At 39.3% G+C, this 19703-nt stretch overlaps 1 protein-coding gene across 1 annotated transcript in view; it reads left to right on the forward strand.

The window, feature by feature from the left end:
* Positions 1-19703, forward strand: part of si:ch211-186j3.6 (neural-cadherin) — a 384238-nt gene that overhangs the window by 300802 nt on the left and 63733 nt on the right. The window contains 6 exon segments of the mRNA XM_042487073.1: positions 4204-4331; positions 5997-6061; positions 6064-6089; positions 6092-6121; positions 13002-13182; positions 17606-17772. Coding sequence (XP_042343007.1) covers positions 4204-4331; positions 5997-6061; positions 6064-6089; positions 6092-6121; positions 13002-13182; positions 17606-17772 — 597 coding nt within the window.

Here is a 19703-nt window from a genome sequence, read left to right on the forward strand (position 1 = left end):
TTTAGGTTTGGCTTTGCACTGACGCATGCACAAACACAGCGTGCTTTTGCTCAGTATTGAGAATGAGGGCAGCCAAACCAATGCATGAATGCAACAACACTTTGGCTAATGTGACATCATTATTCATAATTGCATGAATACAATAATTCATTGACATTTTAGTCATTGCAACAGGGATTATTCTGCATCATAACAATGCTTGTCTCAATCACGTGAATCTGTTCATTTGTCCAGAATGGCAGATGTGCATCCAGATGAGTCCCGATTTGCATTTCAGCACCTCAGGCTCCCTCGTCTCTAAGTCAATGGCTTTTTTGAATGGGTTTTTGGTTAGAAGCCGTCAATAAGGTCTGTGGTTAACACAAGCTTAAGAGACTTTCATGTTTTGTCATAAAATATAATATGACATAAAATATGTCAGTAAATGCCCCACCTGTGGACCTGCATTTGTATAGCACTTGTTATTTTGACCACTCAAAGTGCTTTCACACTACGAGTCACTTTAACACACACAGTCACAATCTGTTGGCCAAGGCTTACCGTACAAGGTGCCATTCATACACACTGACACTGATAGAACAGCCATCAGGAGCAATTTGGGGCTCAGTATCTTGCCCAAGAATACTTCGACGCGTTGACCAGAGGAGCTTGGGATTGAACTTCCAACCTGAAGATTAGAGGAAGACCTGCTCTACCTCTGAGACAGCTGCCCCAAAGCTAACCTGTCTCACAACGGTCTTTTATGTGTCTTAAAAAAGACGGTTGCTAACAAAGTGGCTAAATGAGACTACAGAAAGTTTCACATCAAACTGCTCCAAACACTGCGCTACAGCCTCTGAGCGGTGGCGACACAACTGGAGTGTAGTTCGTTATAGCCTAACATTAACTTTTTATTTATGCCGATTACATTTAGGCTTCAAAAATCCTGAAAGTGGTGTTCATTTGTGAAGATTATCTTGCTTTACAAAACATGTAAGTATCATTAATGTTTGTTTACGAAAGAGTTGGGTCTTTTTTTTTTTTTCTATTATCTATAATAATTAGCTTTTGGGTTGGCCTACAAAAAAATGTCGTCCCAGGGACACCCTATTGTATGACCCTGTGAAATAAAAAGCAGCAAGGACAGAGCTGCTAGCTGTAGATTTACATAACGATTCATCAGCCAAAAATCTAGCCATCTAACCATATGCAGTGTTTTCTAACAATATCTAAAATTTAGCAAAGAATCAGATATTGGTGAACCAAAGCATTTGTTTTTGTCTGAAATAGTTGCTGTACAGTACGACAACTGGATGGCATGCAGTGCAGTATTCGAATAACTTACACTGATGCAGTTGCAGATGTCAAGCCTGTGGTCCCAAGACTTGGAAAGACCTGACATTTTTAGTGCATACAGTATGAGCATGTTAAATCCTATAAACCTCTACTGTTTATGTGACATCGTCAACCTAATTGATGCTACTGAGCAATCAGCTGGCACAGCAGGTATATATTGCAGGCATATTAAGCCCCTGTTGATGCTTGTTTTAAAGTAAAATTAAGAGCTTGGAGTAGGGAATATTCCTCTTACATTTCACTGTTTAAAGATTTTTTAAAAAGTGCCCCAGAGTTAATGTTAATTCTATGGTTTTATTGGTGTGGCAAATTACACAGTTCAGTAGCAGTTAGGGAAATTCTCTCATTGCGAAAGCTGTTTCAAGGTCTTTAAGCAAGTTGCTGTCTAGGGGAACATCCTCAGTTGTCCCCGACAGTGTAACATTGCATACTGTCTATACTGTGTCACAGTACTGCTCTCTAATACTACTACTGATTATGCTAAACATTTTATGTTTTTGTCAGTTTTTCAACAACAGGATATAAATTACTGCTGTCTGAATTACTTTTTCTAATGTTTTTTTTTCATATGTCCGTGCTATTCTCGTGAGCATGATGTCTCAGCAATGCCTTCAAAGCATTTCTTCAAATTTGACACGAACGTTTACTTGGACTCAAGGAAGAACTAATTTTGGTGGTCAAAGGTGACCTCCTAAAACACAGTTTCGGCCGTAACTTAAGAATTCACATGCTTATAACATCAAAATTTCCCAAAGGGCACAAAAATGTCTAACAGTATAAAATAATGAAGTGATGACATTTTATATCCCTGAGTTCAAAGGTCAACTTCACTGCAAAAACATATTTCTCGGGTTGTTATTCAACACCATAACTCAGGAACAGAAGGGGAGACATTTAGTCAAACATTAATTGGTGACACTAATCTGGTGTTCAATTTTAAGCTTTGATTGTATAGATCATTAATATTGCTGGGTTGAAGATGTGTGTAAAACATCCAAGTTTTCGAATTTGTATGTATTTGTATTTGTTTGTTTGTTGTTTGCAGCAAGATCTATATTTGAAGAACTGTCTACTATCATGGCTACATAAGAGTCTGGACGGATGTGGCTGTAAACTGAAACTTGACTAGATGCATCTTACCATCAGGCAGTAATTCTTTTTTTGTTGGTTTGTTTGTTTTTTTTTTTTTTTTTAATGTTTCAAACACCACTTCCCATAACAATTTTAGCTGCCAAACCCAGATTTGTACTCAAGGGTAACATTTTTCTGAATAAACCTTGCTCAGAAACGGAGCCGAACAGGCTGATTTTCTGTGTGTGTGTGTGGGGGAGGGGGTTGATTATGTCAGCGATCAATTCTTGTGAATGTGCAGTTACTCATGAACAGGTGGTGTTCATCAGGTTGAAAGGAGCTCTTGGAAAAGTTTGGTTAACCTGAACTGAAACACTCATAAAACGTCATGGAAAATCCACGAGAGATAGGATAAGAATACAGGAATGTTATTGGCCCATTTTTAATTTATTATGTCTACAAAGCATTATTCAAAGTATGAACAGCAACTTTTTAGTTTCAGAAACTGGTATACTTTTTTTAGGTTTTAACTCTGTGCCCTAAACTCACTTACAACTTGAAAGACTAACTAATCCCCCCACTTTTGGCTTGAGTGCCTCCTCTGTAGAATTAAATTTTTTTGAAGTCTCAAAACTGGGCAAGGCTGGTAGGCGGCCCTAGACATGCCCCATCATCCAGTTGTGCTAACTCTCAATCAACAGCACCTCCCTGTCCCCCCTCCCAAAACCCACAAAGTAGCTGATGAGTGGGCAGCGACAGGGTTGGTGATGAAAGCAGGCTCCTGCTATAAGGATCAGACATTAGCAAAGCTCAACTGCAAAAGCCAAGTTTTAACCTTTAGAGGGCAGTCGCTATGCATATTTTTATGCATAGTGACTCATTTTTCAACTCAAATCTTGAAAACACAACTAAATACCCCTATATATTGCTAAAAATGGTGGTTTGGGGGGATTCGTTCCTCCTAAAATATCTGACATAAATATTGCAGCACAAATATTATAATATATATATGTATATATATATAGATATAGATATAGATATAATATATAGATATAGATATAGATATAGATATATAGATAGATATAATATTATTTTTTTTTAACAAGTATGAAAGCTTTTATCAGCAATGTGAAAAAATAAACTCGGAAGTGATTTGTTTTGTCATGGTTGTAATGGTTAGAAACACATGCTAATACACAAAGACTAATTATTATATCATTTTGGTCATTTTGGCGGTCAGGGTACCTGTGGATCAAATTTCTAATAAAAAAAACTGTAATGTACTGTATGAGAAAGCAAAAATTAAACTTATGTCCAAAAAGATCAGATGAATATGTGTGTTTGATCCCTCTTTTATTGTTACTTTAATGTTGCCTGCTTCTCTAGCCAAAGTCTCTATTAGTAGGACAATTGTTAATGAGAATGAACTACTTGTTGTAGTAAATTGCTCTCGCTGTTTGGAAATAGGTTGTCATGGCTCCTGCTTGAGCACCTTTCTCTTTACTCGTATACACAAATTGCACAATTATTGGAATATATGCTGGTTCAAGATGTGACGTCTTGTTTTTGCATTAACAGGAAACATAGCAGATAGCAGCAGAGTAATGTGCACTAATGTAGGAAAAGTGAGTTAGAGAAGCAGCTCCCACTTAAGTGTTCATGGTAAAAAAACACTTGAGAGCAACAGGAGGCATGTCATTATGGAAATACAGAGAAACAGAGGCTACATTCATTCATTGAGTTTCTCTGAGATTTTTAGTTTCATACAGGATGTACTTTTTTGTGTGTTTTCTCCAGGAAGTGCGTTTCACCCTTGATCGCTGTTCAGGGGCAGCTGTGATGGAAATGGAAGGACTAGGCAGCTGGTTGACCACTGAGGACCACTCTTCCTGTGAAGTGACGGGCGTTACACCCAACACTGACAGGTACACACAAACACCTGAATCCACACATACACACACATATTTCAAGTGTGATTTTATGAGTTGGGATGTGAAGGAGAATGTCTGTGTCAAGGTTATTCAGTATGGGGGGCCACGTTTAAAATCATTAATATATTTAATCAAACTGTTTTTGTGCACAAACAAAATCCAAAGTGCATATCTTAAAAATACACAGTGCGGGATTTTCCCTATAAACAATGTGTTGGCTCAAACAAAAGTAATACCTCATCACTTATGACCCACTAGAAGTATGTCGCAGTGTATATATCCTGCCCGTTCACTTCCTAAGCCGTCAAATACTGTAGCTTTGACAGTGCTTTTATTGTACGATCCAGACACCAAAAGCCATCTTTCCCGGGTGCCTGGCTCAGTTGGTAGAGTGGGAACTCCATGTACAGCGGTTGTATCCTCTCCCCAAGCAGTACTGGGTTTCGAGTCTGGCCTTGGCCCTTTGCTGCATGTCATCACCCCCCCCCCCCCCCCCCGTTCACGCTATATCTAATAAAGGCAACAAAAGCCCAAAAGATATCTTTAAAAAAAAAAAAAAAGCCACCTTTCCCATCCGCATGATATGTCAAGTATAATAAGAAAAGCAAAAGGGCATCTATAGGTGGATTGTTGCAACAAACCCCGGACGTTCATGTAGGAGTCTGGTGTTTTCCCGTCTGAATTTGATGGTTTTTTTTGGTAACACTTTCTATGAACGCCACATCTATATTGCATCATGAGGGCATTCATAGTGTTTTCTAATGTATTCATAATGCTTTATGAACACACTCATAAATGCACATAATGCTTGATGAAACACTACATCAACAGTCATAAAGCATAGATGTGACTTATAATGAATTATAAGTGTCAAGTGTCTGATGGATTCTCTTGACTAGTTATAAACTATACGTTGACTGATGGGGCTTATAATAAATAAATTTCTAGAATATGAGATTTTATTAAGTTTTGATGGTATTGTGGACTTTAAGAAAAAGCTGTGCATATCAGTACTTTTGATGTCTAAGAGATCGCTAGTAGCATATTTGCCCCCAAAAATTTATAAGGCAATAATCACTAGATTACTAGTAGCATATTTGCCCCCAAAAATTTATAAGGCAATAATATGACAATGTGTTGTGTTTACTGCTTGTTCAGCTGTAACAGCTTTAGTTTGTGGCTGACATGTTTGGTTTATCCAAGGTAAAAGGCTTGATTAGAATGAGGTGGTTGGAAACTAAAGGAATGCCAAAAAATGTCTGATTGATTTTTTTTTTTTTTTTAGTTCCTATGTGTCTACAATTTCATGACGTAGCTTTGGATTTTCAATTCTTTCTAAAAAATAGACCTTTTTTCACAGCAGTCCTTGTAGTAAAAGCACATGTGTATTTATTAGCATTAATGTTAGCTGCATTCCATTTAAGGAAGGTCCTGGCATCGTGCCTGCTGCCTCGTTGGAATAGCTTATTGGCACACAAAATGGAACTGAGCCACTATTAATGTTAACAGTTTCACCTGTGCTGTTCCAACTATGACCAGCAAAAATGGCTGCTGTGAATAAGGTTGTTAGTACCCACATAATATAGATATGGCAGTGCATGTATTATGTGTAATATGAGCCCCGATTGGCAATATTTCCCATATGTGTGTGTTTTTTAGACACTTGAACATGAGCCAGGTGCTCCAGCTCGGTGGCGTGAACGAGGACATTCCCTACATCTACCCTCGCTTCAGCACAAACACTTCACCGCTGCTGCATCCGCAACCTCATCGTGGACAGCAAGGTAACACACTTGTACCTGTGTCAATGACACACATATCCACACAAGCATTAGCACACCAGCATTCATGCTAAATCCAACTCACGCCTGCACTCTAGCTGATAAATGGATTAATAGCAGGTTTCTACAGTCACAGTACCCTTGTGCCATGTAAGAGATGCTTTTTTACGCTTTTAACTGAAACCTCAAAGTGCTTTCAAATATTACATACGTGTCGTCCAAGGGTGAAATTGAATGAAAACCTTTCCACTTCTGCCCAATCTGACTTCAAGTCAGGACTTTCAAGTAACCTTCCACTGCTCTGTTGGACTTAAAAAGTCAAGGACTCTATGCTCAACCATGACAATCGGAGCCCAACCCCAACAAAACCCAAACAGTTTCTGTATGAACACTGGCCCCAGGTATGATAGCCTTTTGTGAACCTGCTGCCTTCTAAAGCTTAAAATTTTGGCTCTGCTTCAAATAAACCTATGACTAAGTGATAAATTTCACCCCTGCCAGTCAAAAATGGAGTCTTGCCTGACATAACTGGTATTTAGAAAAGAAATGTTTATGTTTGAAAGATTTTAAGCTTACTGCTCTAAATAGGCAATGTTTAACACTTCAGTCTTTGAGGAGCACTACTACTTTTGTCCCTCGAGTGATAATTTCTCACTCTCTTTGCTAGCATTGCGATTAAGACTTAATTTACACCTGGTGTAAAATGTACTCTGCATCTAAATACTTGGAAACTAAAAATGACATTTTTGCACTCTCTGTGCAAAGAAGGAGATTGGGAGAGGAGCATGGATTCTCATATTTTATGACACTTTCATGGGATGCAAAAGAAGCTTTGACAGGTTCTTCTTGCTAAATTAGTGCTTGCAACAGCATTGAACACTGCAGCAGTGACTGCTTAATTTCAAGAGAAAAGAGTAACCACTGGCACTTTTGGAGCTGATCTGGACTGGGTTTTAATGTTTTTGGGGTTTCAAATGGTAAATTGGACAATCTGGGATAAATGCATGTTCTATAAAAAGACGACCAGCGCTGATATGCTTTTTTGCTGCGCAGGACTATATTAAAGCTGAGTCACACATTTGATCAAAGCCATGTTTTGGGGTGAACTAACAGAGCCAGGTGTAAAGTGGAAGATCAAATTAAAGGCAAACAGCCAAACGTAACTGCCTCTGCAACTACAAATTCACCAAACTCGGCTTTCCAATATCACCACCAGCAGTAATGAGATCAGTATCATCACAAACAGCATACATATGTATGTATGCACACTAATGGGGCAGGTGCCACTCACTCATATAATTGCATAATTGTCTAAGTTTAATAGAAATGTCTGCCAGCTGTTAATTTTTAAAAACAATATTTCTGTGCACCTGAATGTGTAACAGGTGCGTCAGATGAAGGTGCAATGTTGAAAACAATAACAAAAATTACCGCACACTGTCTCCCTTACTGCTGAAATATTTATCAGATTACAATATGGGCAGAATCACGGAAAAAAAAAAAAAAAAAAAAAAAAAAAATATATATTATATATATATATATCTATATATATATATATATCTATGAATATGGATAGATGGATATAGATTGATAGATAATCATCCAGTCAAAGGACTACAAAGATTGATTTGACTGATGATCACCTAGACCTCCATCAATTAAAGTGTCAAGTCTTAAATTAACAATGAAAAAAGATAAAGAAACAAAGTTAAAGCACATGTATATATACGTGTGTGTGTGTGTGTGTGTGTGTGTATATATATATGTATATACACACACATATATTAAATTACAGTTTCTAAAAAAAATGTTGGCCTATTGTAGACATTTTTGTGCTTTACTGCCCAGTTTAAAACATATGTTAGAAAAGTCATCAAAAGGTAAAGCACATGTATATATACATATATATGTATAACTTTGATGACATAGTTAATGTAGTTGCTTTACTTTTTGCATTTTTAACAGAATAACTAGTCACCTGTAAGCTATTACATTTCAAAAGTAACCTTCCCAACACTTTCTCCAGTACATGGAAGTGCTGTGATGCTGCCAGTATACCTGGTAAAGGTCAGACAGACCAAAACACTGTAATCAAATAAATTTCATGCATGAACGGGACAGTGTGTGGGAGTTCTTGTCATTGTCAGCTGTTAGACAAAATGTTCTATTCTCTCTCTTCTATTTTAATGTTTGTTTTTAAACTGTATATAAGTGTGTGTTTGTATGTGTGTTTTTGTGAGTGTGTAGTCATGTATTTTTTTGCTCTTTTGTGGTCGCCCACTCATGCTGTCGGGATCCATCCTCCATCCAACAGTGTGACAAGTTTGTGTATGTGCATGTATGAGCTTTTGTCAGTTACTTTGCCAGTCACTTAGTTCAAACCACTTTTGTCTAGCAGTCCTGTTAGGTGTAAGGAGCCACAGTGCCTCTAGGCATGGTGAGTGTGGCTGTTAGAATTGTAATCTTGTTCCCTCCATAAACACACTTTATGTGTATCCATTCATATATTATATCCACCAGCTATACCTACTTAACTTTAGAGCAGGGATACTCAACCTGCATTGCTTGGGGGCCACTTTTGAAAAATGACAAGAGGCCAGGGGACAGTTGCAGCTGCCCCATATGTCTTTTTCTACATGACATTACACTACATAAGGATTTTTCTAGGAATTAAGGACATTTCTAGGACTTAAGGATGTTTCTAAGATTTCAGGATATGTTAAGGATTTCAGGACATGTCTTAGATTTCGGGATGTTTTTAAGATTTCAGGACATTTCTAGTGTTTTGGGATATTTCTCAGATTTTAGGATGTTTCTAGGATTTAAGGACATTTTTAGGACTTCAACACATTCCTAGGAATTTTGGACGTTTCTGAGATTTCAGGACATTTTGGAGGGCCACCCGGCACTTAATCATGGGCCAGATTTGGCCTGCAAGCCATAAGCTGAGTTTCACTGCTTTAGAGGGTCATAGGATGCTGGAGCTGACCCCAGCTGATGTTGGGCAAGAGGTAGGACACACCATGGAAAGTTCACCAATCCATCACAGCACTGACACATAGAGACAAACAATCATTCACATCTACCAGAAATTCACCAACAACCTAACCTGGGCACCTGAAGAAAACCCACACAGGCACAGAGAGGAACTCAGCACAGAAGGGCTTAAACCTAGCTGGCAGGTTAGAACTCAGAACTGTCTCCTGTAGACCTTTGAAGCTCTATTAAGTTGTTAAATCTCAAAAGTGTGGGTATTAGGGGATACATGCTTCTCCTGTTGCAATGCTCAAGGCTTGCAGTTGGTGTGGTGTACCTTAGCTGGAGACGTAGCGGGAGGCTGCACTAACGCTATGTACTAATGAGAGAAATCTGCATGATGTGTGTGGGAGGACATGAGGATAATAAATCTCCAAAGAGCAAGCAACAGTAGGCGTACTGATGATTAATAATGTTGATGGACATGTTCCGGCATTGTATGATTTTTTTTTATTTTGTCTCTTTTTTTGTTTATTTGGTGGTGTTGTTCTTATCATCACAGCATGTGCTAATGTGTGACATTTTTATCAGTTTCCCTTGAGGTGTGTGTGCCTGCGATATGGTAAAGGTAGTTGGCATTGATAGGCACACCTGCTGTATACTCTGCATGTGTCTGTTTCTTTGGATGTGTCCTGATGTTTTTGTGATTTTGCTTCACTGTGTCTCTTAGTATATATTGATATATTACTAGATCCTCTGATTAATCTGGCTGTGTCTGCTGTGAGTGGGCCTGTACTGTATTTCCTTTGGGCATCTCTGTATTTTCTACATTTCCATGTTTCTGTTTTGGAGCCAGAAAGAGATGCAGCGTGTCAGGTCTGTGTCTCCTCCATTAAACCTGTCGAAGTGTGATGCATGGCAGTGTGGAAACAGTGTGGTAGTGTGGATGAAGAGGACAGCAAAGTAGACAGGGCTGAAGGCAGGGGCGAACGTGAGGCTGTGTCCAGGAAAAGAGACAGGATTTTTTTTTTTTTTTAAATTTTATAATTATGTTTCTATTCTGGAGTTGGGTGTCTTCCCTCTGGCTGTCATTCGCTATATTTTTATAACTCTCCATCCTCGTCCTGTCATTATTCTGCTTGTCTGTCTCCCTTCAGCTCTCAGTCTAACATTACCGCTTTAAATTTTTGGGTTGTTTTGACAAAACTGTCACTCCATTTTTTAAGTATGGAGGTTTGCCATTACAGAGGTTGGGCTACTGGTATTTTGAATGCAAGTAGCTTTAAATTGAAGTTGGATTTGTATTGTTGCTCAGCAGAAAGTTTGACATTAACAGACATTGTGGAACATTCATAACCAATGCTAAAAACAGTCGTCATAGTTCTGCAAAAATAAATGTTGCTGCTGCATGTTTATTTCAGGAAAATCATGGTCTTAATGATTCAATGTATTCCAGTACAACTTCATGGAAAAATAGGAATAAATGAGATGTGATTTTCCTCTCATTAGATATCGATTCTCTTAAGGTTCAAATATGTTTAACATTGAATAAGAATATGGATACAGACAGAGCCTTCCATTCATACTCTAAGCTCATTTTGTCTCTATTTGTGCACGTTACACACGATATAAATGTAAAGAAAGATGCGCGGAGTGAATACCTGAACACGAGCTGTTAACAGATGCTCTACTTTCTGCAGTCTCTACAGTCTCGTCCTGCTTTACAAAAATAGTTAGCTAATAACAGTGGTTAAGCAAAAAAAAAGTTTTTAAAAAACAAATTAAAAAACACATTTTTCAAAAAAACAAGCTTATTAAGTATGTTTGATTGTTAAAATTGTTTTTAAAATAGGTAATAAAGATAATGCTATAGAGTTCCTAAAATATCAGGAAAACTAAAGCAATATACAGAGGAGATAATTTGCTCAAAATTCATCATAATCAGTCATTTTTGCACAAATCCTCTGCAGTTAGGCATTTAAGTAAATTGTACCGCTTATCAGTTACTCTTTACTGTTAATTGTTATGCATTGAATGCATGAGGAAATATCTCTAAAACATGTCAGTTGGGGTTGTCAGTTTACTCAATGATGAGGATATCTCCAAAAAAAAATCTTAAGAAAAAGAAAATACTATTTTAGACATAATGTTCTTTCAACTCTGTGGCAACAGTGTGGTAAAGTCCCTTTGCTTGGTTCAGGGGTGAGAATGCAGCTGTGCACAAATTCAGGTCTATTAAGGAAGATTAGTTTGGTGTGGAATAACTTGACCTGGTCCTGATCTCAACCCTATCCAACACCTTTGGGATGAACTGGACTAACTGCGATCCAGGCCTGGTTGGCCAGCACTAGTGTCCAACCTCACGAATGGTCTTGGGGGAGCAAATCCCTGAAGACAGCTTCCAAAATCTTGTGGAAAGCTTCCCAGAAGAGTGGTGGCTGTTATGGTTTTGGACTGAGGAGTTCATCAATCACATATGGGTACAAAGTTGGGATGTCTCCAAACTTTTGCCCATTTGCAAAGTAGTACTCAAGCTCTCCTGGCACCCAACACATTACTAAGACACCTCACTGTATTTTAGGATTTAATGTATTTTGTAATTCATCTGTATTTTCCAAACTGTGTTAATCTGACATTCAAATACTGTGCTCTTTCAGCCTGGCATTGAGCCTGTGTTCTGCATGTCGCTCTCCATCACATCACCTCGCTCACTGCACAACACACTCACAGCTGTATACTCTGTGTTTTATTGTAGAATTTGTGTTTCTCATCCTGTGGGCTGAGATATTTTCATACCCTACACCTAAAATTAATCTTGGCAAATAGGGCATCCTACGGCGTCTCTGTGTGGCGGTATGTCAGTCCGCTCAGCAGAAGCCAAAATTTGTCATTTAAGCAGACGCAGGTGTATTTTTGCATTCATCTCGTATAACTGTCCAATTTTTTTGTGTTCAGAAACAAAAATACACACCACAGTGACACAGATACATAGTCCAATCAATTGCAGACATCTTGATGTGTTGTTCAGTCATTGATTGCTAACATCTGTGTTTCACTTTTCCGCAATCAACACAATCGGTCCAGACAAAAGAGCTGTAGCTTTTACAGGTCAGCAACCAGTAAGATGCCTTTTTGCTGGAGGTCAGAGCCAATCAGCAACTCCTGGGCGGCGTGACTCACAGTCAGTTTTTACGATCCTTTGTATTTGTGCGTCCTCACCGCAGCTCCAACAGATCTCATAAAGTTCGGTTCGGCAGAGACGAGATTGAACATATTAATGTCTTTTATGGCATGGTTTTGTGAGGGACACAAATTTAGGTGTTCAAGGTCCCCTCGTCCTTTCAGCTTTCTATGCAGGCGGCCATGCTGTTTGTCCGTTAGAAGATTTGTCCAGTGTTTGGTTTCATTGCTGTGGGAAGAGACAGACAGAGAGGGTATAGAAAGAAAGACTGAAAAAGTAGAGAAGGCCACAGTGTACCCTGAGCCCATGTCCTTCAACACGTTTGAAAGTTTCCTTTTTTCCCCATTTTCACTCTGTTTGACTTTATTTTCTTCTTTAAAAAACTCTGACTCTTGCCTCTGGCTACTTACCCCCTACCTGTCTGTCCTGTGTCTTCCCCAATTCCCTTTCTCTTCTGTCATGTTGCTTTTTTCTCTCCTGTTTGTTTGTCACAAACTGTCCATTGGCAACTTTCCCCGTTTCCCAGCTTCTCATCTCCACTTTGCTTTTTCTTCCCTTTCTAATGCTGTTCTCTCACATCTCCTCCTCTCCTTTCTTCTCTCTGTTCATCTTCCCTCCATCCCCTTCTCATTTCACCCCCATATCCCCCCGCGCTGCCTTTAAAACCCCCCCCCCCCCTCATCTGTTCTAACCCTTCATCTCCTCTCCTCTATCTACTGCGTTCAGCTGTATGATTTGGGCTCCCCGGCCGACTCGCAGTCCAGCTCTCCGGGCTGCCTGACCACTGACAGCAGCTGTGTCAACATGGGCTATCCGTCCTGCGGCCACCGGGGTCGCTGTCACGGCGAGTGGGGCTCCTTCAGCTGCCAGTGTGTGCCGGGATACACAGGACACCAGTGTGAAGAGGGTAAGCCAAAGATTTTTGGACTCATGTAATAAAGAAATACATAAAATTTGTGTTAGATTGCACCATCAGCACAAAACTAAATCACCCATGTCCCAGAAAAATAAATTGATCCTTGGCTTAACGCTTGCAGAAGTTGGGTAGAGTTGTGGTGGCATAGTCATAATTTTAGTTTTGTGTTTAAATCTACTTTATTGAGACAGTTATACAACAAGTTTGCAAACCCAAGCTGCAGCAGCAAGTGTCAAAACAGACGCTGTTATGCACATCATCCTGCAAACAATGATGGTAGTATTTCACAGATTTTAAACATAACTAATTATGCTCAATTTTAAACAAGTACTAAATAATATTTTATGCATTTTGTGACATTCATGCTATTGATATTATGTTATATGCACTTGGTGCAAAAGTGATTTTGTTACTTTTCCCCATTTTTCTGCAAAACTATTGATCCAAAGCCATCAATCAGACTGCAGATTGTCCCTTGGATAATTCCCCTGAGAATGAGCACAAAATCATGCTTTTCTGACTCATACCAACAGAGGAGTGCTCACTGATGTGCCTTAAAGGGCAAAAATTAGATGAAATAGATGTTTTCTCACCTGAAACAGCATTCAAATATGAACCTCACTATGTAAATTATGAATAATGATACCATTATTATTTGTTTTAAATATGTGGATCTAAAGGCCATATTATAATCACACTAACAATAGGCACAGTTTGCAAATGCACATTGCCCTTTCTAGCTCCAGCTTTGTAGCACAGTCAAATGAGATGGTCAGTTTCATCTGAAGATTAAAGAGGGTAAAATAAGAAGCATTAACAGCTTATAGGCTGTTTTCGCTCACAGCCTCGGGGATGCGAAGCGAGTAAACCCAGTTGTTTTATTTGCAGTGTAAAGTGTCAGTCTCCAGTGCTGTATTAAATCTAGCCGACATGAATTTATTGTGAATGTCTTCATAAAGATTAAAGGTGGGAACCTCCCATTTTGTAAATGTGTTACCTGAAATAGTAAAAGAGGATTGAATGGACTGCAGACACCAAAATTACTTATGTTATCACCTGCAGCTTTGCCTTTCTAATATTAACAGTATACAGTGCATACTGCATGCAGGTGGGATGTACTCTATTTGTAAATTCATGCATAAAGTATATACTGTAGGTCAAGCACTTGCCTTTTTCTTAGTGGATTATTCATCATCCTTGTGTAATTCTCATCATACTCAGAGAGCAGCATGCAGACCCTCAGCAGCATCCATACTAATGATACTTGTTGCCTGAAGAAAGCAGCTCTTTGTGAGCTTCTCTGTGTCGACCTTATGGCTGTGGAGGCGTTTGCCTGACTGCAGCAGTTGGAAGACACTGTTGTTGGATTGAGATGGGATCTTTAATAACCCTCCTGCACCACCCGTTGTGCACGTCCTGCAGATTGAGGAGAGCACCTCCAGAGATGTTTTCTGCTGAGTGCAGCACTCTCTGCCGGGCCTCACAGTCTTGTTTGGTTCTCATCTTGTGAACCGCACAGTGTCGCACTCTGAAAAGACTGTCTCAGATGTATGAATGAAGGAATCTGAATGAATCACTCTCCATATTTTCGATGATTCATATGTTTAAAGAGGCAGCAAGCTGTGGAGTCAATGACCAACCAGGGGCGCATGAATGATTTTGGCAAACTTTGAAAAACAAGGAAAAAATGATGTGCGTTTTTTTAAACAGGATTCTCACTTGCAGACTGCGATTTATCTGGATTGCATGTAGGTGCCTTTGAAAATACCTGGCAACTTGGCAACACAAAGAAAATGAAAATTAAAAAAATATCCTCTTTATTGGCTTTGGAGTTATAATGCCCACCATGTAATGTAACATCCCTGATTGAACTCCAGCAGGGGACTTTTGGTGCATCTTTCTCTCCCTTATTTTCTGTCATCCATAATTTTATTTTATCTCTCTACTGAGAGATTTAAAGAACCCCTAACCACTTTTTTAGTTGAAAAGCAATATATATATATATACACATATACACACATACACACATACATACATACATATGTATATATGTATGTATATGTGTGTGTGTGTGTGTGTGTGTGTTATAATTATGCGTTAAAGCGAAAGCTATTGACTGGTCCTGGTGCTTTCATCACCCCTGCTACCCTGCGACCTCCCTCTTGCCACCCACTGCGCAGGATGCTATGGATCGAGAGATAGCATCATTGGGTGCCTGGGTGTGTTTTAGCGCCCCTCCCATCCCTGCCCATTTTTGAGACTTTTTTTCACATTCCAGAAAGGAGGCACTCAAGCTAGAATGGCGGGTGTAGTTACTCTTTTAAAGAACAGCCCCTGAATGCTGTTTTGAACTTGCCACATACCCAGATTATGCCTGGAGATGCCTTAGCTAAAGTATATTTTGTATATATACAGTATAGTATAGTATAGTATAGTATAGTATAGTATAGTATCGTATATGTAGTTCTCTGGTCTGTCCGTGATGTCGAACGGACAGACCAAAACAAAACTTTGACCAATAGGAGGACAGAGCCCTCTTCTATGTGCAGCTATAAATGTGGTGAAGCCAAAGAGAAATGATGTGAAAATTAAGATGTTGCTGGTGCTGCAGGCAGAACTGTGGGGAAAGGTCAGTCATTGTTCCTTTTTTTTAAAAGCTTGTTCTAAACACAGCACAGCCAACATCATGAACACTGCTATTGACATCATGAAAGACAGCAAGCTTTGATTGGTTGGGGATCAAAATGTGTAGTCTACCATGTCTCTTGGCTCAGTCATGGCAAAATATTATGACTCCTTAATTGCCTAATCTGATGCAATGACAATTGTGAAACAGACAAATTTTGTTCAGTGTAAACCCAACATTATGTTCTTACTCACTTAGTTGACTTTCAGACTGAAAAAAAAAAAAAAAAAATCTTGTGAGAAAAATGAAAGAGGCTTGGGTGGTTGGTATGTTTTGTTTCAGGGAATTCAAGATAAAAAGGTGTGTTGTTATTCCAAAACAAGAGGTACAAAAGAGAGAACAAAACTAAGTACTGGGGTCCAGGTAAAAGCAGCACTGAAAAAAACAAAAAAACACTTGTATCTACAACAGTAAAAGTAACAAATAAATACAATAAAAAAACAATGGAATCTAAGAATGAGCAGTGATAAAAACAATACAAATTTAACAGTGCAAATGAGTATTAATTATTGTCAGTATAAATAAGTGTTATTGCACATAAAAGAGTCTAGTGTGTGGGTTTTATTGCACATGAAAGAATCCAGTTATGGGTACCAAATACATGAAACTGAAAGTTTGTCAAACGCCACAACACTGCACAGTGGTTTAACATAATGATAGGGAGGATTTTGCTGCTTTGAAACAGTAATCACAGTAGTTGTCTCTCTTTCATTGTGACAATCAGGAGACTAAAAAGCAGAAATGTGCTTTCGTAATACAAGCCATACTGCAGCCTTCAGTCCATTTTCAACAGTATGTTACAATCTAAAGCCCACTGCAGGCTCTGCACTGGATATAATACTTATTGGATCCATTTTTATCTCTGCATTCTCTTCCCATAAGATGCGTGGTAATAATAGGAAGAAAGAGCATCTACAACAAATTTAAAGAGCAGTAAAAAAAAAAAAGGAAAGAAAACAGCTTAGAAAGAAAATATTCTCATGTTTTTCCTTTTGTCGCAGTTGCTTTCAAAAGGCAACCACAACTGAATGATCTTTCTTTCTATGAAAGGAAAGAATATAAGTTTAAAATTGATGGTTTTCATATGACTTTATGTCCACAAATCCCAACCAAACAGCTCTGTGGCTGTTGGTAATGAAACTCAAGATGGAGTTTTGAGAAGATACGGTTAAACAGTTGCATATCGTATGCCTTGGAGAAACCAGAGTTGTGCAATCTGACATTGCCTTCAAGCAGGATTTCATGAACCGCTCAACTTTGTCAAAGTTACATGGGAGAGAGACAAAGAGGGAGAGGTGTGGAAGCGATCAACGGACAAAAATTTAACTTGCATACGCTATGAGATGGAAGAATGGCTTCGAAAACATTTTAGGTGTGCTTGGTTTAGTCTGCCTGGCATGCACAAAATCCACTTCTGGGAACGGGGGCCTAAGAAAGAAGAACCAAGCATAACCCAAGCTAAACCACACATACATATTCTATCTTGAGTATTTTGCATATTCTGTCCCGCCACCAGCTCTCTGCATAGAAGGAGAATTTAGGGACTTGTGAAACGGATTCAGCTGAAGTTAAGTGAGGTCACTTCCCTCTGGAGTGAAGCGTGGTCTAATTGGATGAAATGTCCTGTGTTGCTTTTAAAACTTTAATTGTGTTTATTTTCAATAATAGCACTATCTGACTTTTGTGTCTGTCTGTCTGTGTGTGTTTGTCTTTGTGTACCAACACCAGAGGTCCCAGAGTATTCCTTTGATGGGCACAGTCATGCGCATTTCCAGCTGGCGTCCCCGCTGCCGGCTCGGAGGACATGGGTTCAAGTCCTGGTTCGAACCCGCAAACACAGCAGCACTATCCTAAATCTCATCTCGAAGGAGCAGAGTGAATACATACGACTAGAGGTAAGAGTGCTTTGTGAGTGTGTGTGTGTGTGTGTGTGTGTGTGCGGGGCGGGTAGACTGTGATAAAAGACTGAAAGCTTCGGTATTTGTGTATTTTGGTTGTGTACAAAAACAAACCTGTTTTTGCACAATTTTGAATCGAGTGAATATGTCTCCTGTTCCTTCCATCCTATAAAGTAACAGCAGTCATTTTCTTCAATCATAAACTGCACTTACAATACATAGTTTCTATGGCTGTCATGTTTCCTATCGAGCAGCTCGGTTACAAACAGGTTGTAAACAGGAAAAAAGCAGTTGAACACAATAACACCTGACAAAGCTACAAAGATTTTTCCCAAATGTCCCTGTGAAAGTTATTAAAGCTGACATTATTTATCGCATCATGCTGCATATTGTGCATGCCCCAGTAAGCCATGAAAGGAATAGTGACTAAAGAACATACGGGTATTTTATCCTTTTTTTTTTTTTTTTTAACAGGCCCACATAATTCGGTGTGTCAAGACACAAGCTAGGATAACTAGCTTACACTTCTTTTCATTTATGTCATATCATCACCCAGCCCATTGTCATTGCAAAGTTGTCATATAGCGCCACTTTTGCAGTGCTTTTGCTGTAATATCCCGATGTCAAAAGCTAACTTTCATACGCTGCTGAGTGTCCTCAGCTGAGAATGCAGCCAGACAGAACCATCCGCAGTGTTATTATATGTAGCCAGACGGCACCTGCCACAGAGGCATGATACGCAGATGAGCAGTTGAGAACGCAGCTGGACAGAACCTGTCCGCATTGCACAATCCTGGATGGTGTCAGGTTAAAATGCTGCTGGTAACAAAATTATATAAGGAGCATGAAGGTCCCTACAGGTGGTTGGGAGGGGCCATGGATGGATAAAAAAAAAAAACACTTTTTTGCTGGAGTCCGGTGTTCAGTTGCTGTATAAATGAGATGTTTTTTGTTTACACCTATGTGCTACTTTTGCCTAATCCTAACCATCCGTGCCAGCATGTGCGTCTGTTAACGTCCCACTGTTGGTCTCCATGTGCTTTTGTTGCCTAAACATAACCATGTGCAGCATAATCCCCGCATGTGCTTGTGTTGACATCACGGTAGTGCATCCCGTAACATCAACAGCAGATGCAGAAGGGTACCTAGAGTGTAATACATATACATAGACGTGTAAGTCCACTGCAAAGCAGAAATATGTGATGACTTGGGATGAAAACACGTTGCAACACATGTTGTCATTGGCAGCTCTTGCGCATTCACGGGCAAATTCAGAGTGAATTGGAGCAGTTGATAGCGCTATGATTCGGGCATCACTTGTAACTGCTATCTGTCTCATCTCTGTCAGAACCACAAAAGATATTACGCTAATGAAATTACAATTCAAACATGCCCACAAAGATATGCAGCTTTATGTAACTTGCAGATTACAATGATCCATTTGGCAAAGTGTAAATTTTGCCTTTGTGCCAAGAACACAGTAGACAGAAAAATGTCAGAAGAATTAAAATAAAATTTTCTGAACACAAGCTACGGGTTCTGACTGGTGAGTTGCCTTCACCTGGCTATTATCGCTGTTGCCTTGATCACTGAAAAGTCTGGCCCCCAGGAACGTTGCTCAGCCATGCTTCCAATATTTTTCCACTGGCCACCCACAGTATTGCAGCAAAAAAGAATTCCCTGTGGCCCAAAGAGCATTTTTGCAATAGACCACCGTTGCAAAAGAGCCATCGGTAGAACTGATGACAGGACACCTCAAACTGCAATGAGGTCAGTTATGACTCTTTTTTAAAATTAATTTTTCATTATATATGTAAATCTTTTCACAAGCCGGGAAAAACTGCTTCAAAATCTGACTTCATTTCAACATAAAGTCTTTGGGCTGAGCTGTAACTTGGGGGCGGAGCCAGCAGGAGAAACACTACTGC

The sequence above is a fragment of the Plectropomus leopardus genome, chromosome 1 (genome assembly GCF_008729295.1).
Source record: "Plectropomus leopardus isolate mb chromosome 1, YSFRI_Pleo_2.0, whole genome shotgun sequence".
Taxonomy (NCBI): domain Eukaryota; kingdom Metazoa; phylum Chordata; class Actinopteri; order Perciformes; family Serranidae; genus Plectropomus; species Plectropomus leopardus.